Source organism: Plectropomus leopardus, chromosome 8, assembly GCF_026936395.1.
Source record: "Plectropomus leopardus strain MGB_pleo_1.0 chromosome 8, ASM2693639v1, whole genome shotgun sequence".
Lineage (NCBI taxonomy): Eukaryota > Metazoa > Chordata > Actinopteri > Perciformes > Serranidae > Plectropomus > Plectropomus leopardus.
The window spans coordinates 3,490,065-3,514,934 of NC_142183.1; the positions used below are offsets into that span (position 1 = coordinate 3,490,065).

The window sequence follows — 24,870 nt, forward strand, 5'->3', positions numbered from 1 at the left end:
AGCCATTTTTGGGACGGGTCAAAATTTGAGATTTTTGCCTTACTATACTATGCGATTTTTTTTGGCCATTTTTCAACATGCTAAATTATGACTTTTCGGCATTTTTTCGCCCTGTTTTCAACATGCTATGCTATGGCGGCGTGTCTGTGAGTAATGCTAAGCAGTTTTCAGCCATTTTTGGGACGGGTCAAAATTTGAGATTTTTGCCTTACTATACTATGCGTTTTTTTGGCCATTTTTCAACATGCTAAATTTTAACTTTTTGGGCGTTTTTTTGCCCTGTTTTCAACATGTTATGCTATGGCGCGTGTCTGTGAGCTATTATGAGCGGTTTTCAGCCATTTTTGGGACGGGTCAAAATTTGAGATTTTTTGCCTTACTATACTATGCGATTTTTTTTTTGGCCCTTTTTTCAACATGCTAAATTATGACTTTTGGGCGTTTGGCCCTGTTTTCAACATGTTATGCTATGGCGTGTCTTTGAGTTATTATGAGCAGTTTTCAGCCATTTTTGGGACGGGTCAAAATTTGAGATTTTTTGCCTTACTATACTATGCGATTTTTTTTTTTGGCCATTTTTTCAACATGCTAAATTATGACTTTTCGGGCATTTTTGGCCCTGTTTTCAACATGTTATGCTATGGCGCGTGTCTGTGAGTATTATGAGCAGTTTTCAGCCATTTTTGGGACGGGTCAAAATTTGAGATTTTTGCCTTACTATACTATGCGATTTTTTTTTGGCCATTTTTCAACATGCTAAATTATGACTTTTCGGGCGTTTTTCGGCCCTGTTTTCAACATGCTATGCTATGGCGCGTGTCTGTGAGTAATGCTAAGCAGTTTTCAGCCATTTTTGGGACGGGTCAAAATTTGAGATTTTTTGCCTTACTATACTATGCGATTTTTTTTTTGGCCATTTTTTCAACATGCTATATTATGATTTTTCTGACATTTTTCGGCCCTGTTTTCAACATGCTATGCTATGGCGCGTGTCTGTGAGCTATGCTAAGCAGTTTTTAGCCATTTTGGGACGGGTCAAAATTTGAGATTTTTGCCTTACTATACTATGCGATTTTTTTTTGGCCACTTTTCAACATGCTAAATTTTAACTTTTTCGTTTTTGCCCTGTTTTCAACATGTTATGCTATGGCGCGTGTCTGTGAGCTATTACGAGCAGTTTTCAGCCATTTTTGGGACGGGTCAAAATTTGAGATTTTTTGCCTTACTATACTATGAGATTTTTTTTTGGCCATTTTTTCAACATGCTAAATTATGACTTTTTGGGCGTTTTTCGGCCCTGTTTTCAACATGTTATGCTATGGCGCGTGTCTGTGAGCTATTATGAGCGGTTTTCAGCCATTTTGGGACGGGTCAAAATTTGAGATTTTTTGCCTTACTATACTATGCGATTTTTTTTTTGGCCATTTTTTCAACATGCTAAATTATGACTTTTCGGGCGTTTTTCGGCCCTGTTTTCAACATGCTATGCTATGGCGCGTGTCTGTGAGTAATGCTAAGCAGTTTTCAGCCATTTTTGGGACGGGTCAAAATTTGAGATTTTTTGCCTTACTATACTATGTGATTTTTTTTTTTGGCCATTTTTCAACATGCTAAATTATGACTTTTGGGCGTTTTTCGGCCCTGTTTTCAACATGTTATGCTATGGCGCGTGTCTGTGAGCTATTACGAGCAGTTTTCAGCCATTTTTGGGACGGGTCAAAATTTGAGATTTTTTGCCTTACTATACTATGCGATTTTTTTTTTCGCCATTTTTGCAACATGCTATATTATATCTTTTTGGTCGTTTTTCGGCCCTGTTTTCAACATGCTATGCTATGGCGCGTGTCTGTGAGCTATTATGAGCGGTTTTCAGCCATTTTTGGGACGGGTCAAAATTTGAGATTTTTTGCCTTACTATACTATGCGATTTTTTTTTTGGCCATTTTTTCAACATGCTAAATTATGACTTTTCGGGCATTTTTCGGCCCTGTTTTCAACATGCTATGCTATGGCGCGTGTCTGTGAGTAATGCTAAGCAGTTTTCAGCCATTTTGGGACGGGTCAAAATTTGAGATTTTTTGCCTTACTATACTATGCGTTTTTTTTTTTGGCCATTTTTTCAACATGCTAAATTTTAACTTTTTGGGCGTTTTTCGGCCCTGTTTTCAACATGTTATGCTATGGCGCGTGTCTGTGAGCTATTACGAGCAGTTTTCAGCCATTTTGGGACGGGTCTAAATTTGAGTTTTTTGCCTTACTATACTATGCGATTTTTTTTTTTGGCCATTTTTTCAACATGCTAAATTATGACTTTTTGGGCGTTTTTCGGCCCTGTTTTCAACATGTTATGCTATGGCGCGTGTCTGTGAGCTATTATGAGCGGTTTTCAGCCATTTTTGGGACGGGTCAAAATTTGAGATTTTTTGCCTTACTATACTATGCGATTTTTTTTTGGCCATTTTTCAACATGCTAAATTATGACTTTTCGTGCATTTTTCGGCCCTGTTTTCAACATGCTATGCTATGGCGCGTGTCTGTGAGTAATGCTAAGCAGTTTTCAGCCATTTTTGGGACGGGTCAAAATTTGAGATTTTTTGCCTTACTATACTATGCGATTTTTTTTTTGGCCATTTTTTCAACATGCTAAATTATGACTTTTCGGGCGTTTTTCGGCCCTGTTTTCAACATGTTATGCTATGGCGCGTGTTTGTGAGCTATTATGAGCGGTTTTCAGCCATTTTTGGGACGGGTCAAAATTTGAGTTTTTTGCCTTACTATAATTTGCGATTTTTTTTTTTTGGCCATTTTTTCAACATGCTAAATTATGACTTTTTCGGCGTTTTTGGCCCTGTTTTCAACATGCTATGCTATGGCGTGTCTGTGAGTAATGCTAAGCAGTTTTCAGCCATTTTTGGGACGGGTCAAAATTTGAGATTTTTTGCCTTACTATACTATGCGATTTTTTTTTTGGCCACTTTTTCAACATGCTAAATTTTAACTTTTTGGCGTTTTCGGCCCTGTTTTCAACATGTTATGCTATGGCGCGTGTCTGTGAGCTATTATGAGCGGTTTTCAGCCATTTTGGGACGGGTCAAAATTTGAGATTTTTTGCCTTACTATACTATGCGATTTTTTTTTTTGGCCATTTTTCAAAATTCTTTATTTTTACTTTTCGGGCATTTTTTGGCCCTGATTTCAACATGCTATGCTATGGCGCGTGTCTGTGAGTAATGCTAAGCAGTTTTCAGCCATTTTTGGGACGGGTCAAAATTTGAGATTTTTTGCCTTACTATACTATGCGATTTTTTTTTTTGGCCATTTTTTCAACATGCTAAATTATGACTTTTCGGGCGTTTTTCGGCCCTGTTTTCAACATGTTATGCTATGGCGCGTGTTTGTGAGCTATTATGAGCGGTTTTCAGCCATTTTGGGACAGGTCAAAATTTGAGTTTTTGCCTTACTATACTATGCGATTTTTTTTGGGCCATTTTTTCAACATGCTAAATTATGACTTTTCGGGCGTTTTTCGGCCCTGTTTTCAACATGCTATGCTATGGCGCGTGTCTGTGAGCTATTATGAGCAGTTTTCAGCCATTTTTGGGACGGGTCAAAATTTGAGATTTTTTGCCTTACTATACTATGCGATTTTTATTTTTGGCCATTTTTTCAACATGCTATATTATGATTTTTCTGACATTTTTCGGCCCTGTTTTCAACATGCTATGCTATGGCGCGTGTTTGTGAGCTATTATGAGCGGTTTTCAGCCATTTTTGGGACAGGTCAAAATTTGAGATTTTTTGCCTTACTATACTATGCGTTTTTTTATTTTGGCCATTTTTTCAACATGCTAAATTATGACTTTTCGGGCGTTTTTCGGCCCTGTTTTCAACATGCTATGCTATGGCGCGTGTCTGTGAGTAATGCTAAGCAGTTTTCAGCCATTTTTGGGACGGGTCAAAATTTGAGATTTTTTGCCTTACTATACTATGCGATTTTTTTTTTTGGCCATTTTTTCAACATGCTAAATTATGACTTTTCGGGCGTTTTTCGGCCCTATTTTCAGCATGTTTTGTTATGGCGCGTGTTTGTGAGCTATTATGAGCGGTTTTCAGCCATTTTTGGGACGGGTCAAAATTTGAGATTTTTTGCCTTACTATACTATGCGTTTTTTTTTTGGCCATTTTTTCAACATGCTAAATTATGACTTTTCGGGCGTTTTTCGGCCCTGTTTTCAACATGCTATGCTATGGCGCGTGTCTGTGAGTAATGCTAAGCAGTTTTCATCTATTTTTGGGACGGGTCAAAATTTGAGATTTTTTGCCTTACTATACTATGCGATTTTTTTTTTTGGCCATTTTTTCAACATGCTAAATTATGACTTTTCGGGCGTTTTTCGGCCCTGTTTTCAACATGCTATGCTATGGCGCGTGTCTGTGAGTAATGCTAAGCAGTTTTCAGCCATTTTTGGGACGGGTCAAAATTTGAGATTTTTTGCCTTACTATACTATGCGATTTTTTTTTTTGGCCATTTTTTCAACATGCTAAATTATGACTTTTCGGGCGTTTTTCGGCCCTGTTTTCAACATGTTATGCTATGGCGCGTGTTTGTGAGCTATTATGAGCGGTTTTCAGCCATTTTTGGGACGGGTCAAAATTTGAGATTTTTTGCCTTACTATACTATGCGATTTTTTTTTTTGGCCATTTTTTCAACATGCTAAATTATGACTTTTTGGGCGTTTTTCGGCCCTGTTTTCAACATGTTATGCTATGGCGCGTGTCTGTGAGCTATTACGAGCAGTTTTCAGCCATTTTTGGGACGGGTCAAAATTTGAGATTTTTTGCCTTACTATACTATGCGATTTTTTTTTTTGGCCATTTTTTCAACATGCTAAATTATGACTTTTCGGGCGTTTTTCGGCCCTGTTTTCAACATGCTATGCTATGGTGCGTGTCTGTGAGTAATGCTAAGCAGTTTTCAGCCATTTTTGGGACGGGTCAAAATTTGAGATTTTTTGCCTTACTATACTATGCGATTTTTTTTTTGGCCACTTTTTCAACATGCTAAATTTTAACTTTTTGGGCGTTTTTCGGCCCTGTTTTCAACATGTTATGCTATGGCGCGTGTCTGTGAGCTATTATGAGCGGTTTTCAGCCATTTTTGGGACGGGTCAAAATTTGAGATTTTTTGCCTTACTATACTATGTGATTTTTTTTTTTGGCCATTTTTTCAACATGCTAAATTATGACTTTTCGGGCGTTTTTCGGCCCTGTTTTCAACATGCTATGCTATGGCGCGTGTCTGTGAGCTATTATGAGCGGTTTTCAGCCATTTTTGGGACGGGTCAAAATTTGAGATTTTTTGCCTTACTATACTATGTGATTTTTTTTTTTGGCCATTTTTTCAACATGCTAAATTATGACTTTTCGGGCGTTTTTCGGCCCTGTTTTCAACATGCTATGCTATGGCGCGTGTCTGTGAGTAATGCTAAGCAGTTTTCAGCCATTTTTGGGACGGGTCAAAATTTGAGATTTTTTGCCTTACTATACTATGCGATTTTTTGGCCATTTTTGTAACATGTTATATTTTGACCTTTTGGGTGTTTTTTTGCCCTTTCTTTAACATGCTATGCTATGGCGTGTGTCTGTAAGCTACGCTAAGCGGTTTTCAGCCATTTTTGGGACGGGTCAAAATTTGAGATTTTTTGCTATATACATCATAAATTTGACGTTTTAGTTTGTGTGTATTTTTGACAGTCACACAACAGAAAAAAAATCTTTATTTTTCAATTCAGAGTGTGAACAAATGGATTTTGTAAGTAAACATAAACATTTAACATATATCTAGAGCTATTTTCTTTTATTGTTGTGATATTTGTCCAAATTGAACCAGCATTGCATTGGAATATTTAGTCTCAGTAGTTAGTATTCTTTTACTCACTTTGGTGTAACCAGAATCAGAATCCAGTATAATTCTTAAGTACATTTATATATACAAGGAATTTCACTTGCCATTTAAAACCATAAAATGAAAAAACAGAACATATAGTTGTGTAGAATCTAGAGAGCAAATATCAACAGTCTAAATAAATAAATTAACCTACAGTGTGCAGTGTAAAGAAATCCAGTCCAGTGTGCGTTAATGTAATGCATAAAAACTGATTTAGCCTAACATTAATGAAATGTTTTCAGACTCTGGGGCTGGAGTAGAGCCTGTGTCCTGTGGGGGATACGGGAGGTCGGGTGTATTGTTCATGATGTTGACAGCAGTGGGGAAGAAACTGTCCTTGAGGCGTGAGTTTTTGTTCCTGATGGACCGCGGCCTTTTGCCAGAGGGGAGGGTCTCGAAATCTACAGGGTATGTTCAGTTTTTGTCCATCTCATGTGGGCATCTGTTCCCTCCCCACTCAGGTCTCACCCCTCCCACCACCCCGCCTCACAAACCAGTGGAAGATGAGCTCTTCAAACCTGCAGAGGGAGGAAAGGGAAGTGAGGGGACATGTGGTGGCAGCAGTGGAGATGGTGGAGGATGTGGCAGCGAATCTTCAAGCACCAACACCAGTGTCGCCACGAAGGGCTCATCCTGGCTGAGCCGTGCTCATCACCAGCGAAAGCTTCCAGAGCAGACTGAGCTGTATGCCCAGCTGCGGCGCATGGGCCAGGCCGGTGACAGCGACACCCACCGTACCTTTGGCGACCACGACTACTGCGCTCTGAGCCTTGGGGAGAGCCGCAAGCGTAGCGCCGCCATGCTCGGCGCCATGTTGCAGGCCCAAGGAGGGAGCGATGCAGTTAGCATCCAAACACCAAAAGCAGCTGACGATCAGGTATCAGACGGAAAGGAGAACGGGGAAAGGCTGGTGGTGTCAGAAGTCGCAGAACTGCTTGAGCAGCAGACGACAGTGGTGATATCATCATCGCCGCCGTCACACTGCCAGTCGGTAGCTGCCACCCCGCCGGTCTCAGAGGAAGAGGCAGAGCGCTCCTGTGCATCTCGCTCACCCTCGCCGATCCTTCATCTGTGTCCCGACTCCCCGGCCAGCAAGACAGACTCCAGGTAAGACAGAGAGACAGCGTCTGCATGAGGAGAGAAAGGGGAGGTGTTCAGGTGTGGGTCAAGCAGATAAGATTTGCTGTAGGTGAGACAGCTGTGCGTTGGCCACTGTGAGGTGCTCGCCGTGTTTTCACCAATCAATCAATCTCAACCTTAGCATGTCAAATTTTTTTCCTGTACTAGACTATGCAGTTTTGGCAATTTTTTCAACATGCTATATTTTAACTTTTTGGGTGTTTTTCGGCCCTGTTTTCAACATGTTATGCGATGGCGCGTCTTTATGAGCTATGCTAAGCGGTTTTCAGCCATTTTTGGGACGGGTCAAAATTTGAGATTTTTTGCCTTACTATACTATGCGATTTTTTTTTTTGGCCATTTTTGTAACATGCTAAATTATGACTTTTCGGGCATTTTTTGGCCCTGATTTCAACATGCTATGCTATGGCGCGTGTCTGTGAGCTATGCTAAGCAGTTTTCATCTATTTTTGGGACGGGTCAAAATTTGAGATTTTTTGCCTTACTATACTATGCGATTTTTTTTTGGACATTTTTTCAACATGCTAAATTATGACTTTTCGGCGTTTTTCGCCCTGTTTTCAACATGCTATGCTATGGCGCGTGTCTGTGAGTAATGCTAAGCAGTTTTCAGCCATTTTTGGGACGGGTCAAAATTTGAGATTTTTTGCCTTACTATACTATGCGATTTTTTTTTTTGGCCGTTTTTTCAACATGCTATGTTATGACTTTTTAGAGGTTTTTTGGCATTGATTTCAATATGCTATGCTATGGCGCGTGTCTGTGAGCTATGCTAAGCAGTTTTCAGCCATTTTTGGGACGGGTCAAAATTTGAGATTTTTTGCCTTACTATACTATGCGATTTTTTTTTTTGGTCATTTTTGCAACATGCTAAATTATGACTTTTCGGGCGTTTTTCGGCCCTGTTTTCAACATGCTATGCTATGGCGCGTGTCTGTGAGTAATGCTAAGCAGTTTTCAGCCATTTTTGGGACGGGTCAAAATTTGAGATTTTTTGCCTTACTATACTATGCGTTTTTTTATTTTGGCCATTTTTTCAACATGCTAAATTTGAACTTTTTGGGCGTTTTTCGGCCCTGTTTTCAACATGCTATGCTATGGCGCGTGTCTGTGAGTAATGCTAAGCAGTTTTCAGCCATTTTTGGGACGGGTCAAAATTTGAGATTTTTGCCTTACTATACTATGCGATTTTTTTTTGGCCATTTTTCAACATGCTAAATTATGACTTTTCGGGCGTTTTTTGGCCCTGTTTTCAACATGCTATGCTATGGCGCGTGTCTGTGAGTAATGCTAAGCAGTTTTCAGCCATTTTTGGGACGGGTCAAAATTTGAGATTTTTTGCCTTACTATACTATGCGTTTTTTTATTTTGGCCATTTTTTCAACATGCTAAATTATGACTTTTTAGAGGTTTTTTGGCATTGATTTCAATATGCTATGCTATGGCGCGTGTCTGTGAGCTATGCTAAGCGGTTTTCAGCCATTTTTGGGACGGGTCAAAATTTGAGATTTTTTGCCTTACTATACTATGCGATTTTTTTTTTGGCCATTTTTTCAACATGCTATATTATGACTTTTTTGGCATTTTTGGCCCTGTTTTCAACATGTTATGCTATGGCGCGTGTCTGTGAGTAATGCTAAGCAGTTTTCAGCCATTTTTGGGACGGGTCAAAATTTGAGATTTTTTGCCTTACTATACTATGCGATTTTTTTTTTTGGTCATTTTTGCAACATGCTATATTATGATTTTTCTGACATTTTTCGGCCCTGTTTTCAACATGCTATGCTATGGCGCGTGTCTGTGAGTAATGCTAAGCAGTTTTCAGCCATTTTTGGGACGGGTCAAAATTTGAGATTTTTTGCCTTACTATACTATGCGATTTTTTTTTTAGGTCATTTTTGCAACATGCTATATTATGATTTTTCTGACATTTTTCGGCCCTGTTTTCAACATGCTATGCTATGGCGCGTGTCTGTGAGCTATTATGAGCGGTTTTCAGCCATTTTTGGGACGGGTCAAAATTTGAGATTTTTTGCCTTACTATACTATGCGATTTTTTTTTTGGCCATTTTTTCAACATGCTAAATTTGAACTTTTTGGGCGTTTTTCGGCCCTGTTTTCAACATGCTATGCTATGGCGCGTGTCTGTGAGTAATGCTAAGCAGTTTTCATCTATTTTTGGGACGGGTCAGAATTTGAGATTTTTTGCCTTACTATACTATGCGATTTTTTTTTGGCCATTTTTTCAACATGCTATATTATGACTTTTTAGAGGTTTTTTGGCATTGATTTCAATATGCTATGCTATGGCGCGTGTTTGTGAGCTATGCTAAGCGGTTTTAATGTATTTTTGGGACGGGTCAGAATTTGAGATTTTTTGCCTTACTATACTATGCGATTTTTTTTTTGGCCATTTTTTCAACATGCTAAATTTTAACTTTTTGGGCGTTTTTCGGCCCTGTTTTCAACATGTTATGCGATGGCGCATCTTTATGAGCTATGCTAAGCGGTTTTCAGCCATTTTTGGGACGGGTCAAAATTTGAGATTTTTTGCCTTACTATACTATGCGATTTTTTTTTTGGCCATTTTTTCAACATGCTAAATTATGACTTTTCGGGTGTTTTTCGGCCCTGTTTTCAACATGTTATGCTATGGCGCATGTCTGTGAGCTATTATGAGCGGTTTTCAGCCATTTTTGGGACGGGTCAAAATTTGAGATTTTTTGCCTTACTATACTATGCGATTTTTTTTTTGGCCATTTTTGCAACATGCTAAATTTGAACTTTTTGGGCGTTTTTCGGCCCTGTTTTCAACATGTTATGCGATGGCGCATCTTTATGAGCTATGCTAAGCGGTTTTCAGCCATTTTTGGGACGGGTCAAAATTTGAGATTTTTTGCCTTACTATACTATGCGATTTTTTTTTTGGCCATTTTTTCAACATGCTAAATTATGACTTTTCGGGTGTTTTTCGGCCCTGTTTTCAACATGTTATGCTATGGCGCATGTCTGTGAGCTATTATGAGCGGTTTTCAGCCATTTTTGGGACGGGTCAAAATTTGAGATTTTTTGCCTTACTATACTATGCGATTTTTTTTTGGCCATTTTTTCAACATGCTATATTATGACTTTTTTGGCATTTTTGGCCCTGTTTTCAACATGCTATGCTATGGTGCGTCTGTATGAGCAATGCTTAGCGGTTTTCAGCCATTTTTGGGACGGGTCAAAATTTGAGATTTTTTGCCTTACTATACTATGCGATTTTTTTTTTGGCCATTTTTTCAACATGCTATATTATGACTTTTTAGAGGTTTTTTGGCATTGATTTCAATATGCTATGCTATGGCGCGTGTCTGTGAGCTATGCTAAGCGGTTTTAATGTATTTTTGGGACGGGTCAGAATTTGAGATTTTTTGCCTTACTATACTATGCGATTTTTTTTTTGGCCATTTTTTCAACATGCTAAATTTTAACTTTTTGGGCGTTTTTCGGCCCTGTTTTCAACATGTTATGCGATGGCGCATCTTTATGAGCTATGCTAAGCGGTTTTCAGCCATTTTTGGGACGGGTCAAAATTTGAGATTTTTTGCCTTACTATACTATGCGATTTTTTTTTTGGCCATTTTTTCAACATGCTAAATTATGACTTTTCGGGTGTTTTTCGGCCCTGTTTTCAACATGTTATGCTATGGCGCATGTCTGTGAGCTATTATGAGCGGTTTTCAGCCATTTTTGGGACGGGTCAAAATTTGAGATTTTTTGCCTTACTATACTATGCGGTTTTTTTGGTCATTTTTGCAACATGCTATATTATGACTTTTGGGGCGTTTTTCGGCCCTATTTTCAACATGTTATGCTATGGCGCGTGTCTGTGAGCTATTATGAGCGGTTTTCAGCCATTTTTGGGACGGGTCAAAATTTGAGATTTTTTGCCTTACTATACTATGCGATTTTTTTTTTGGCCATTTTTTCAACATGCTAAATTTTAACTTTTTGGGCATTTTTCGGCCCTGTTTTCAACATGCTGTGCTATGGCGCGTGTCTGTGAGTAATGCTAAGCAGTTTTCATCTATTTTTGGGACGGGTCAAAATTTTAGATTTTTTGCCTTACTATACTATGCGATTTTTTTTTTGGCCATTTTTTCAACATGCTATATTATGACTTTTTTGGCATTTTTGGCCCTGTTTTCAACATGTTATGCTATGGTGCGTCTGTATGAGCAATGCTTAGCGGTTTTCAGCCATTTTTGGGACGGGTCAAAATTTGAGATTTTTTGCCTTACTATACTATGCGTTTTTTTTTGGCCATTTTTGCAACATGCTATATTTTGACCTTTTGGGCGTTTTTTGGCATTGATTTCAACATGTTATGCTATGGCGCGTGTCTGTGAGCTATGCTAAGCGGTTTTCCGCCATTTTTGGGACGAGTCAAAATTTGAGATTTTTTGCCTTACTATACTATGCGTTTTTTTGGCCATTTTTGCAACATGCTATATTATGACTTTTTTGGCGTTTTTTGGCAATGTTTTCAACATGCTATGCTATGGCGCATGTCTGTGAGCTATTATGAGCGGTTTTCAGCCATTTTTGGGACGGGTCAAAATTTGAGATTTTTTGCCTTACTATACTATGCGGTTTTTTTTTGGCCATTTTTGCAACATGCTATATTTTGACCTTTTGGGCGTTTTTTGGCATTGATTTCAACATGCTATGCTATGGCGCGTGTCTGTGAGCTATGCTAAGCAGTTTTAATGTATTTTTGGGACGGGTCAGAATTTGAGATTTTTTGCCTTACTATACTATGCGATTTTTTTTTTGGCCATTTTTTCAACATGCTAAATTTTAACTTTTTGGGCGTTTTTCGGTCCTGTTTTCAACATGTTATGCGATGGCGCGTCTTTATGAGCTATGCTAAGCGGTTTTCAGCCATTTTTGGGACGGGTCAAAATTTGAGATTTTTTGCCTTACTATACTATGCGTTTTTTGTTTTTGGCCATTTTTGTAACATGCTATATTATGACGTTTTGGGCATTTTTTGGCCCTGATTTCAACATGCTATGCTATGGCGCGTGTCTGTGAGTAATGCTAAGCAGTTTTCATCTATTTTTGGGACGGGTCAAAATTTGAGATTTTTTGCCTTACTATACCATGCGATTTTTGTTCATTTTTTCAACATGGTAAATTTTAACTTTTTGGCGTTTTTTGGCCCTGTTTTCAACATGCCAAGCTATGGCGCGTGTCTGTGAGCTATTATAAGCTGTTTTCAGCCATTTTTGGGACGGATCAAAATGTTGAGATTTTTTGCCTTACTATACTATGCAATTTTTGGTCATTTTTGCAACATGCTATATTATGACTTTTTGGGCGTTTTTTTGCCCTGTTTTCAACATGCCAAGCTATGGCGCGTGTCTGTGAGCTATTATAAGCGGTTTTCATCTGTTTTTGGGACGGGTCAAAATTTGAGATTTTTTGCCTTACTATACTATGCGATTTTTTGGTCATTTTTACAATGTGCTATATTATGACTTTTTGGGCATTTTTTGGCACTGTTTTCAACATGCTAAGCTATGGCGCATCTCTTTTAGCTATAATAAGCGGTTTTCATCCATTTTTGGTATGGGTCAAAATTTGAGATTTTTTGCCTTACTATAGTATGCAATTTTTGGCCATTTTTCTAACATGTTATATTTTGACTTTTTGGCCTTTTTTGGCCCTTTTATTGAATTATTATACTATGATGCGACTCTCAAGGTATAATAAGCGGTTTTCAGCAATATTCTGGACATGTCAAAAATGTCAACAAATTTTCATAGGTCATACTATAGCATGCTGTCCAAAATGTTTTAACAAAGTAGTTGCATGGTCGTCATCCAAAAGGTATCAACAAAGTCGTTCTATAGTACATTGTACCAAAAATCATATGAATCTCATACTCGAGTATGTCATCAGTATCATAAAAAAATAATCGTATAATTTGTCATCCTAAATGTTTAAAGAAAAAATACAGTACAGTTTGTCATCCAAAATTTACCTATGAAGTGAAGTATAATATTTTTGCAAAACGTTGCCAAAAAAGTTGTAGTGTGGCATGTCATCTAAAATACTGTAAAAGTGTTGCCCAGTAGTCGGTGCCCCGTGTAGAGCGGTTGCATCCTCACTGCAGCGGCTGCGAGTTCAAATAGGCCTTGGCACTTTGCTGCATTTAATCCCCTCTCTCTCCCATTTTTACACTTAAACTATCCTGTGTGAATAAAGGCAAAAACAAATACCCCAAAATAATATTTAAAATATTGCAAAAAAGTCACAGTAACGCATGTCATCCGAAAAATACAACAAACCTCAAGTCAAAGCATCAACTGTCATCACTTCTACTTGTTTTAAGTGCTTGTAGCTGGTCAAAAAATACATAGAAATATGGCATGAAAAGAATCGCTGTATATATACTGTACTATTCTAACTCTTAACAGGGTCACTAGTCATTTCTATCCTTGTAGGATACAGTTTGCCCTGACGGTCTCACTAAGAATAAGGTCAGCGGTCATATTATTTCTGTACACGGAAGACAATGGCAGGCAAAGAGGGCAGGGATGTAAGAGACAAAAGAACAAAGTGATACCGTACTGCAGTCAGTGGGAGAAAAGTCTCTTTTTGCCGCAGTTCACCTGTTTCCTCATGTCTGACATTTTAGTTTCACCTTGTGTCCATCCTTATCTCACTCACTATCTCTCCCTACCTCTCTCCCTTCCCCCTTTTTCTTTCTCGTCCTCTTTTAGTGAGAACTCGGAGATCTGTCCCGACGATGAGCAGAGGAACAAAGCCAAGTCTGACGAGGTACACGGAACATTTACGCCCTATTGTCTTTTTGCAAACAGCAATTCTGTTGAATTAAAGAAAACATTTTAATCTAAAATAACTCAGAAGCCCTGAGCTCACCAGAGTATTTAAGTCAAATAGTTTATGCCCTGATTTGGGTACACAAGTTTGGTAGTATGCAAAACTGATAACATATAACGTATCTTTAGATACTGCAGCCGCAAGATCAGAATAACAGACTGCATGCAAATGAACAGAGGGACACGAAAAGTGTTGAGGAGCGGGATGCCGCCCTACACTCAGCCTTCCTGCTTCAGTTCCCACGTCTATCTGTATTCTGTATTGTCCTTTGTCCTGACTGTTGCCATGGTTTCCCTGTTGCCAGGACAACTGCCAGGTGTTTTACATCCACAACCTGCCAACCAGCGTGACCCAGAACATGCTGAGGAAACGCTTCCAGGTTTTCGGCAAACCTGAGGACTGCAAAGTCATCATCTGCAACGAGTAAGAGCCCTGATGTCGATCCCTCAAAGAGAAGATATGAGAACTTTTTTAAAGATACCTGTTTTTTTTGTACTAAAGGTCGCAGTATGACAGTTTTAAAACGCAGCCTGTATGATAAGAAGGCATGGACGTTTTACAGTCAGATATAATTTATACTAGATTTGTACATTAACATCTGAAAAATAAGTCACTAGACTTATTAATAGCAGGTCATACAAAGTCATACATAATGAGAAAATAAGAAGGCTGTTGTGAGGGAATAATCCAAATCTTTGTTTTTTAAAGAGAAGGCTGCAAACTTTTCATGTCACAAAGAAAATAAAAAAGACACAGCACAGTATGTCATCCAGAATGTCTCAAAAAAGGCATACTGTAGTACGTCGCCTAAAAAATCATACGAAAGTCATAGTATAGTATGTGGTCCGAAATATCCTGAAAAGGTCCAAAAAATATAAAAAAGTTATTTTATAGTATGTTATCCAAAATGCCCTTAATAAGTTTAAGTTATAGTCCAAAATGTCCCAAAAATGTCATAGTATAGCATGTCTTTCCAAATGTCGGCAATAAGTTAGAGTATAGTATGTCGTCCAAAATACCGTACAAATCTCATAGTACAGTATGTTCCAAACCAAAAGGTTGTAGTATAGTATATCGACCAGATAATTACAGTCATAAAATAGTTTGTAAATATAAATATAAATATATGAAATATAAATATTTCATAGTATTGCATGTTGCCAAAAAATAATATCTTCCAAAATATGAAAAATTCATACTACAGCATGTCGCCCAAAAAGTTACAGAAAGTTATAGTATGAAATAAGAAGGCTGTTGTGAGGGAGTAATCCAGGAACCTGAAAATTACAACCCTGACAATTTATCGGAACATTTTGTATCTACACATAATCTCTCACCTGAAAAAAACTCACGTGGTACTTTTGCAAACTAACATTGTGAAGACCGTTTCAACAGTCTGAGCTTCGTTTTCCTAAATCATAATTTTATGCTACTATTCCAATTCTGTGTCTAAAAAGTTTAATTTGTCCTGAGTCCTCTACGGAGAAAGAAGTGCACAGCCAGAAGCAGCTTTCACAGTCAGAGAACGTCTTACCTTTTTAAGTCACGCCACAACTGTGCATCCATTAACAATTAAAAAAAAAAGATAAATAAATGCAAAAAGTTACTCACAGTACATTTAAAGGCTGTCCCTGTCCACTCCCCTGACCTCAGAACTGGAGCCGGAGTCTCTGGGTTTTGCACTGTTTGTTTTGTTGTTTGTTTGTTTGACGCTGCTCCTAAAAGGTAGAATAGCAGAAGACAAATTTCCCCGTGGGGATTAATTAAATAACTATCAGACGTTAAACGAAATAAGAGTGCCCTGCTTCTTTTGCATAGATACCCATACCATTTGTCCTTACACTTGTTGACATTTATTCAGAATTGAGATAGAGCTGATAATACCTTATGTATAATCAGATTAGACGTCAGTCAAATCAGCATCAAAGGAGACGTTTTTGGTTTAAATTCTTCTGCAGTTTCTCTGTATTGGACCACTTTAACCAAATTATTCCTTCATTGAATGACAGGACGCATGATTCATTCAGCGTTCTCCATCTCTGCTAATGCCACAAACATATTTCTACTTTTTTCAAAAGCAACAATTATCTTAATACACGTGTGTCTCTGTACCTGTGCTTGCAGAGAGCGCTGTGGGGTGATAAAGATCCGCCAGTCGGGGGTTCAGAAGCACTGGAGAGAGCGGGAGACTGTTTTCCAGAATGGACCTGCAGGCCTGCGGAGGCTGACAAGGAAGCGATACATAGATTTTGGTAATGAACACACAAAGTTATACAGCAAGTGGCTCAAACAGTAAAGCCAGCATGAGTCAGAGCTCCGTGATTATGTGGTTTTTGAAGTAGCTAATGACCGTTAGCAGCTATGAGTTTTTAGCAGCTACTTTTGTTTGTAACAGAATGGATTTGTCAGATGGTTTGCAGTGGAACAAATTTATGTCAAAATCAAGCAAAGCAGAGCTCTTTGTGAAAGCACCATGCAAGTTTACAGCGTTTGTGTTTAATAACGACATAAACTGACAATTTTTTGACGGTCGTGAACTCAATTGTTAACATACTTGCACATGCACTATGCGTATTATCACAAGATTTCACCAACAAGATTTCGCCAATAGAACCTCTGAATTTTCCTGTGAACATGGTGAGACTCGAGGAGTTTATTATATTTTTAATTCTGAAAGCAGAAAAACCGTAGAAAAACCAACAATAGCGTCATCGTAGATAGTATGTAAGGCGTCTAAACTCAACATGGAATTTGACTGTGATTTCTTGTGTTTGACAATGATTTTTTTTTGTCTTGCAGATGAGGCAGGCCCGGGCCCCGTCAAGAGCAAGTACGATGCACTGGACTTTGACACTCTGCTGAAGGAGGCCCAGAAGTCCCTGCACCGCTGACAGCACGGCACCCCAGACTGGCCAGCCTTAGTAAACTGCAGCAACACCCCTCCGACTACACGGCTCTGCCCTCAGACAGGCCTCTTAGTACCTCCATGCAAGGCGACCTCGCAAAATGTTTACATTTTTACCATTGGAATAAAGTAACGATAAGGACCTTGTTGTTTTTTAAGTTTCTTTCACCGGAGGATACTGCTTAAAAACGAGGAAGCCACGGGGAGTCCAGAGGAGTTTAAAGACTATGGAGGAAACAGGACTTTTAACAGCAATGGTACAACGATAATGACACAGCTCTCTGCTGAACAACAATAACAAAACCGTCTGCGTTGGTGACATCATCGCCCTGCTGGGACGAGCGGGCGTGAGAGACCTCTGTAGCAAATCCTTGCTATTCCTGCGTTGCGTTGGTCGTCGTGGTGTGTGTTTCTGCGTGTGCGTGTTCTATGTTCTGTTTGTTTTGTAAAAAAAAAAGAAAAAATCTCCCTCTTTCCGGTTACGGGTGGTGAACCTGCAAGCTGCGTTCACCATGAAGTTGTGCGGTTGTATAACAAGATCAAAAACAAAAACAACAACAACAACAAAAAAAACCCTGCTTTGTTTTAGCGAAAAATTGTGGATGTTATAAATTTTAAAATCTGTTGTGTGTGTGTAATGGACAAAGAATATATATAAAAAAAAACATTTAACGTAATCATTTGATGACTGATAAAGTTTACAAATCTAAAATGAAGAAGAAAAAATCATGTTTTTTTCTTTTTTGTAATTGTAGTGCTTCCTTGATTTGATCTATGCACTGTAAGGAGGTAAATGTCTCCGCTGTCCTCCACTTTGTCCCCCTTTGTCTCTAATCTCTAACTCTGCCATGCTGACTATTTTGGCCTCTGCTACTGGCTGCTGCAGGCTCTGTTTAACAGGCGTTTTATACATTAAGACCCTGACTAGGTCCTGGGGAAAAGATTTAACTTAAAATGTTCCCATTCGACGCATACTTAGGTATTTAATGGAAAAGCCCTTATCCTAAAAACAAGACGCCCATTGACGTCTGCGATATTTGTCAAAATTCCTAAAATGTGAGTGTATTATATAAAGCACTTTAAAGTGTGAATAAATGTCAAAACATATTTACTGCCAGGGTTAAAGCAATCCCAGGAGTGGGCTTAAAGTTAGAAATAAGGGGCCTAAAACTGGAAATACAGGGCTTAAAGTTTAAAAAAAGGGGCCTAAAGTTGGAAATAAGAGGCCTAAAGTAAGAAAAAAGGTGCTTAAAACTAGAGATATGCTGCCTACAGCGAGAAATAAGGACCCAAGAATTTGAAAAATGGGACATAAAATTAGAAATATAGGACCTAAAGTTAGAAATGGGGGATTTAAAATTAATTAGTTATTTAGAAATACGGCACCTTAGGGTATAAATAATTGGCCAGGAGTTAAAAATATGAGGCCTTAAGTGAGACAGAAAGGCCCTAAATTTGGAAATGGGTCAAAAGTTGGCAATAAGGGGCCTAAAATTAAAAATTTGAGGCCTAAAATAAACATTAGGGGCCTTAAGTTGGAAATAAAGAGGCTTTAAGTTGGAAATAGAGGTGTAAATTTCAAAATAAGGGGACTTAAGTTAGAAAAAGGTTAGGATTTAAAACAAAATCAGCTCTTGGTTATTCTGATGGATTTTAACACGTCTAATTGGTTGTTCCCGGGGATTTTTTTCCACATCTAGAGGGGTCTTGATGTATATTTGTTATGGTCCCACTGAACATGTGTCCAATCAGGCTGCAGCCTAATGACACCCCCGAATGCCACAGCCAATGCAACACTTACTGTTTACATTTAGATTGCAGCAAGCAGGACTAAAATGGGGAAATAAAGATGGTAGCCATAGACGCATTTGTACCGTACTGAGTTCACGGCCGAGCTCGGTATGAACTCATCACATCCGCACTTTGTCCAGATCGTTCCGGTCCAGAAGTCCATCAGTCATTACAGGGCAAAGTACTGTAAACGGGATTTCGATTGTCCAGGAATCCTTTTTTTCCCTCTTGGTGACAGTAGTGCTTTAGTTGGGTTATTTTGACATTTGGTCACGAAGGACAAAGAACAAAACCAATCTGCTCCCCGTAATCCGTCCGTGGAGCATTTCCAGAAGTAGACGAATCTGTTGGTTCAGATGGAATGTATTCAAGAATCTGAATGTAATCATCGAGTTTTCCCCGTTCCTGCTTGCCCAAAGATTGTGGAGTGGGGTTTTTTTTTGGTGCTTTAAGGGTAGAGTTGCTTAGTCGTCCGGTTGACTGCATGTGACGAATTCTGGCTTGAAGTGCAGTCTGGGTATAGCGCCTGTTTTACATTCCTCACGCAGCCAGTAGCACCCGCCGCGAAAAAAGGGAGAGAGCCTCCAAACCTGCCAATCTGGCGGCACCAAACCTTCACAGCCAGGGGACGAGCGAGGGATGGGCTTGAAAGTAACGAAAAGAGCAATCGGCCGAGATCGGATTTCTCTGCCGGGAGGTACTGTATCAGCTGAGCATCTCTACCTCACATCCATCCATCCCGGCTCCCCCTGTGTTTTCTTTCCTCGTTCGACTGGATGCTCTCCCCCCACACGTCCACTTTTGTAAGTCTCACTCTTCTGTTGTTTTGTCGGAAATGTTTTGTGTGAGGGTTTCCCCAGCGGAGGGGTGGTTCTGGGTAGTTGGGGGTTTGATTTTTTTATACTATGACTCCTCCTCCTCCGTGTGAGGGGTGTGATCTCTCTCTTTCCTCTAACTCTTTCTCCTTCGCTTGCCTCATAACGGTTTTTAGCGTGTCCGTTTCTTGGAGTCTCGACCGTGTGTCCTTGTGTAACTGAGTGTTTTGTCTTTGTCTCGTGTTTGAGTCGGACACTGCTGACGCTTGCAGGTCGGTGAGGACGGGTCGGGAGGAGTCGAACGGTGGCTCAGTGGTCGGTCGGTCCTTAAGCGCGCTCGGAGGGGAAGATCCTCCTCATGTTCTTGTTTTCTTCGGGGACCGTCCTCCTGATTCTCCTGTTCTTCCTCTCCTGGCCCGAGAATTTTCAATAATTCGCAGCCCGACTCTCTCTCTCTCTCTCTCTCTCGAAACTCTATCGCTTTCCGTCTCTCGTGGGTTCAAGACCTCGTTTCCAGGTCTTCTCCAAACCCAGTCAAACTCCCCGCTTTTTAACAGATAATCCCTTTTCCCTCCCCGTCCTCTTCCTCGTCCTCTCTATCTAATCAACTCCTTGGTAACACACACAAAAAATTGAATGTTTACATCACTCGATTCTCCTTTGACTTTATTAGGAACGCACACTAAGTACAAAGGCGCCTTATTCAGTGTTTAAAAAACAACAGAAAAACAGCAAGTGAAGTAGAGTCCTAGCGTTACCTTCTCCAGGCTCACTGATGTCCAAAACTAACAAAAACAATTTAGTGCTATACATACTGATTAAGAAACACGGTGTCGACTTTCAAAAAATAATTTAAAAAAAGGATAAAAATGATATTTTAACAACTAATCGCAAACAACTGAATGAGTATTTGTGCTTAGTATGTATACTACTAAAAAGTGAGAGAATGTGCTGGTTTACATATTAAAAAAAAGAAAATATAATATATGAATATAAAAATGTGTATATAGCACTATGCCTCGTTGTAAACATAAAATGTATTGTGTGTTTTTTTGGTTTTGTTTTAAAAGTGGCGGGTCATAGTTGATTGCTAATCAGGAGATGGTCAGGTCGGTTTATTTCCAATGAGTTAATGTTTGTTCAGTGCAGGGAGGAAACGAAGGGAAAATTTAAATAAATTCACACAAAGTCTAACACTGTTTTGAAAGAAAAACAAAAAAGTATCCCTTTAGACCATCACACTAGAAGGTTCTATTTCTTTGCTGTTTATGAAATAACTAAATATTTTCTAATGTTTTTTTTCTGTTTTCTTAAGAAGCAATTTGAAATGCAATACATAATAATCTTATCTTTAAGACAGCCTTTCCGAAAAAAAAAAAACAAAAAACCTGAAGTAATAATGTAACGTGTATGGTTGGTTGTTAATCTACGACACGGGCAATCTTTGAGCTGCAGATTCAATAGGCTGCTGTACTGTATGTAGACTGCTGTTAAATACAAAAAAATCACAAAAACAGAAACTCGGGTGGAATGTGGTTAGTTGTAAACACATATACAAAACGAATCGTACTAATATAATCTTGCACAAATAACGTCCCAAGTAGTGAAATATCTTCACAAAGTTTTCTTCTCGTTGAAAGGAAGCCGTTGTAACTATGTTATCACCGCGTTTCGATGGTGCACGGGTTTGTTCAAATCTGAGTTGCATTCAACACTCACTTGTATCACAGAAACAGCCAATAACTAAACATGTATGACTCTGGTAAAGGAATGTGGGCGGGATGAAAAGGAGAGGAAAAAAAGCAAGTCGTCGCTAGTTTGACCCAGTTCGAGTTTCACGCTAGTTGATACAGAAGGCGGACACTGTAGAAATCCCAGTTTCACTGCTCAACCTCAACTTCATCCAAAAACGAAGCATTTGGATTAATTTAATAAATTACAGTTTGGATAATGGGAGGTGTTTGTGTTTGCATCTTGAGCTGTACCAAAGCAGGATAAATGCTAAATACGTGATCTAAAATTCAGATTATTTGAGTGAATCTTGAAACTGAGCGTGTTTTGGGATTCCTACAGTGGCTGCCGCTGTGCCTGTGAGGGCGCCTCCACTGTTCTTGAGGTGAATTACATCGAAACGACCCCATTTTTCATCATGGCAAGCCTTAAAAATCAATCGGGGGGAAAACAAAGCTACCACTAGCTTTTATTATTACTGTTTCAACTCCTTTCCAATCCAATGTGGTTTATTATTAAATAATTACTGACGTAATTAAAACTTTTTTCAATAGCCATATTACAAAAAGTATATACATATATATGAATATATATTTGTGTGTTTGTGTAGATATCTAGATGATTATATACTTTCTTATAGAAAACTTTGATGTTGACCATTCTCCTCAGTGTTTTGAGAACACGTTGACACATTTCAACATAATAATACCGCTGTCCGCTCGGTCTAGGTCCTAGGTTGATGGACAACGAATTAAAAAAATAAAAAAAAGAATAAAAAAATTAACTAAAAAAAAAAAAATCCTCGTCAGAATGCAATACCTTTCTTCCATTCTTCATTTCAGAAAAATGGAAAATGGCAAGAAAACTGTAAAACTTGATAGGCAAGTTGACCAAAAAAATGAAAACTTCAACAATAAAGAGCGTGGCTCGCGACGGCCCGAGAAAAATGAGACGTTTTCGACGGCCGCGTCTGATTCAGTTTTATAGACGTCATGTTTCCAATGCCATGGCCCTCTAAAAACACTTCTTTGTTTTTACATCACTTAGTGTTTTAGTTTTGGAAAAACAATGTATCTGTCAGCTAGCTACCATGAAATTAGCCCCTACGGCGACAGAAGTGCTTGCAATACCGGCCTCAGAGTCCACTTCCATGTTTGATCAGTGAACGGTCGCGTCACATGTCAACATCAACAGTTGCACAATTCGGAGAAACTAATGAGTAATCTGTCAAACTTGATGGTAACAGTGATGTCAAATAGGCACTTAGTAGGGACTGCAAACTGTCAAAATCTGCTAAATGTGAGTGGGTGTTTTTTTTTGGTGGAAGAAAATATTTTGACATAAAGGGCATACATTGTTTTTGTTGTTTTTCATTACTATTGATTTTATTGTCTATTTACATCTAATGACTATCAAATTCACAAATGATTTTTTTTAACTTAGTTTTTGTTAAAACAAAAAAAAGGTAAATACTGCTAGTGAGATTTTATATTTTTACATATGTTGGTTTTATTTTGCGTTTCTTTTTTTTATACGCCACTTAGTTTGGATGTCTTTAAATGGTGTTTTTTTTTTTCTTTTTTTTCTCTCCGTTTTGTGTGATTTCATATGTCTTGAGAATGTGGAGACAAAGGCATTTCAGTATTTTTGAATTGTTAAAATCTAGTTTCATAGAAGCGGAAGTATCTGATGTTATAAATTATATTTTAATTCATGTAAATAGTTTAAAACAGAAGACTATGGCTTCCTTTTAAACTGAATACATTTCTCTTCAGAGATTGTTTACATTATGAAACTGTAGAGATGTGCTCCTCATATACTGTATAAAGTACATATATTCATTGATTTGCCTCCAAAAAATAAAATCCTAATGAACAGCATTATTTCTGTGCTCATTTTTTTTTTTAAAAAAAGAAAGAAATACATCATAAGAACTATGGAAAAAAAAAAAAATGTTTTGAGCAGCACGAGCCGAGTGCCATCTAGTGCCGTAATATTGGAGCGAGGTCAGACATCTCCGACACTCGGCACCATGGCAACAATCTAAATGATTAATAGCACTACAGGTAAGAGAAAAAATAATGCATTTTCTAATTTTGGGGTGAACTGTTCCTTCAATAACTCGTCTGTCCAAACAGTTGCTTCATATTGACACTCCACTGATCCAAACGTCACACTTTTGTGTCTTGAGATACTCGTGGGTGACGAGTTATTGGAGGTTGAAATATTAGTTTTTAAGGTCATCGAATCTCTCATGATTGACAAGGCAATCGTCAAAATGTCACAAATACATCTTCACAAAGACAGTATTGACTTACTGAAGAGAGTTCATTTCAGAAAATCCACAGCCAAATGATATTTTATGGCATAAATAACAAAGAATTCAATGTTTTGAACATGTAATGGCCAGAGAAGTTGCAGAACATCACTCAGTGGAAATATCGACATTTCAAAAATATCACTCACGTTTTGCACAAATCTGTAATGGAAACCCTCCTCGTGAAAATGTTACTCGCTGCATTGAAAACACTTGCGTTTTTGCTTTGTTAGTATTTGTATGAGATTATTATTATAAAGGTTGTATGTTTTTTGTACTTGCTGATTCAACAAATGTTCTCTCTCACTGAAATCAGTAACACACAAGAACAGAACAAATGTCAGTTTTTCGGAGCAGTTATTCATCTTAAGAATTACCGTTTGCTTAATATCGTCTCGTATGCCTGCATGTTTACACAAGACTGAATGTATATTGTGCTGCTGTGATCATCTCTCTGTGCTGTGGAGACGTTCAGCTTCATAAAGCGTACACACACACACACACACACACACACACACACACACACACACACACACACACTCTTCCCAGTCTTCCCCTGGTTAAACAGCATCCTATTAACAAGCCGCTGGCAATTTTCCGCCTGGCTGGACTGTGATTCACATGTCAGTGACTGCACTGATGATGTCTGTGCACGGGACATCACTATACCAGCTCTGTTGTACTGATGCTCTCTGGTCTCCTGTCACTCCCACATCAGCACAAACACGTGGGAACATTTATGTTTCACAAACCCCAAAGGCTACAAGGGAGGAGGAAAATCTAAATGCACCAGGTCCTTGAGAGGGCAGAGGAAAAGCACTACAGATAAAAATAAGAGTAAACACAATTTCATGGTTAATAAAATATAGAGCTCTGATACAGCGAGGATGTCTCACATTAGAGCATCATAGCAGGACAAGACGGAGAAACAAAAACACTAAAAACCTGAAGTCCGGAGAAAGATATTGACCAACTGAAATCTATAAAAATGCCTCAAAATGACTAGATTTAATTCTTGGGGGTTTTATTTGACTAACTGTGATCATTTCAGTCATTTTTACCTGCGTAAATACCTTTAAAGGGGAAATGCACTTGGTGAGCTACAGTCTGTCAAATATAATCACCATGAATCAAATCTAGGCACCAATTCTAAGGTGCCAGAGTGCAAAAAACAGCATCAAAATAGATATTTGTTTATCAAAAAAGTGCCAGTGGAGAATCCACCGCACCCCTCAGGAGAGGTCCTAGCTAAGACCCTTTGTCCTCAAATCCTACACACATCCAAAAATTCTTGAAATGTCCTAAAATCCTGGAAATCTCCTTAAATC

General features: G+C 38.6%; 1 protein-coding gene and 1 long non-coding RNA gene across 4 annotated transcripts in view; one reads left to right on the forward strand and one right to left on the reverse strand.

The window, feature by feature from the left end:
* Positions 1 to 23,105, forward strand: part of ppargc1b (peroxisome proliferator-activated receptor gamma, coactivator 1 beta) — a 202,777-nt gene extending 179,672 nt beyond the window's left edge. For all 3 annotated transcript variants that reach the window (XM_088080750.1, XM_088080748.1, XM_088080749.1), the window contains 5 exons: positions 6,411 to 7,056; positions 13,863 to 13,920; positions 14,288 to 14,406; positions 16,108 to 16,235; positions 16,783 to 23,105. In XM_088080750.1, coding sequence (XP_087936876.1) covers positions 6,411 to 7,056; positions 13,863 to 13,920; positions 14,288 to 14,406; positions 16,108 to 16,235; positions 16,783 to 16,874 — 1,043 coding nt within the window. In that variant the 3' untranslated portion in view covers positions 16,875 to 23,105. The remainder of the gene's footprint in view (positions 1 to 6,410; positions 7,057 to 13,862; positions 13,921 to 14,287; positions 14,407 to 16,107; positions 16,236 to 16,782) is intronic.
* On the reverse strand, positions 6,939 to 16,211 carry LOC148188822 (uncharacterized). Its single transcript, XR_015777171.1, has 3 exons — positions 16,096 to 16,211; positions 15,595 to 15,701; positions 6,939 to 7,076 (listed from the first exon to the last, which is right to left on the reverse strand). It is a non-coding gene; the product is annotated as an uncharacterized LOC148188822 (long non-coding RNA).
* Positions 23,106 to 24,870: the final 1,765 nt, after the last annotated feature.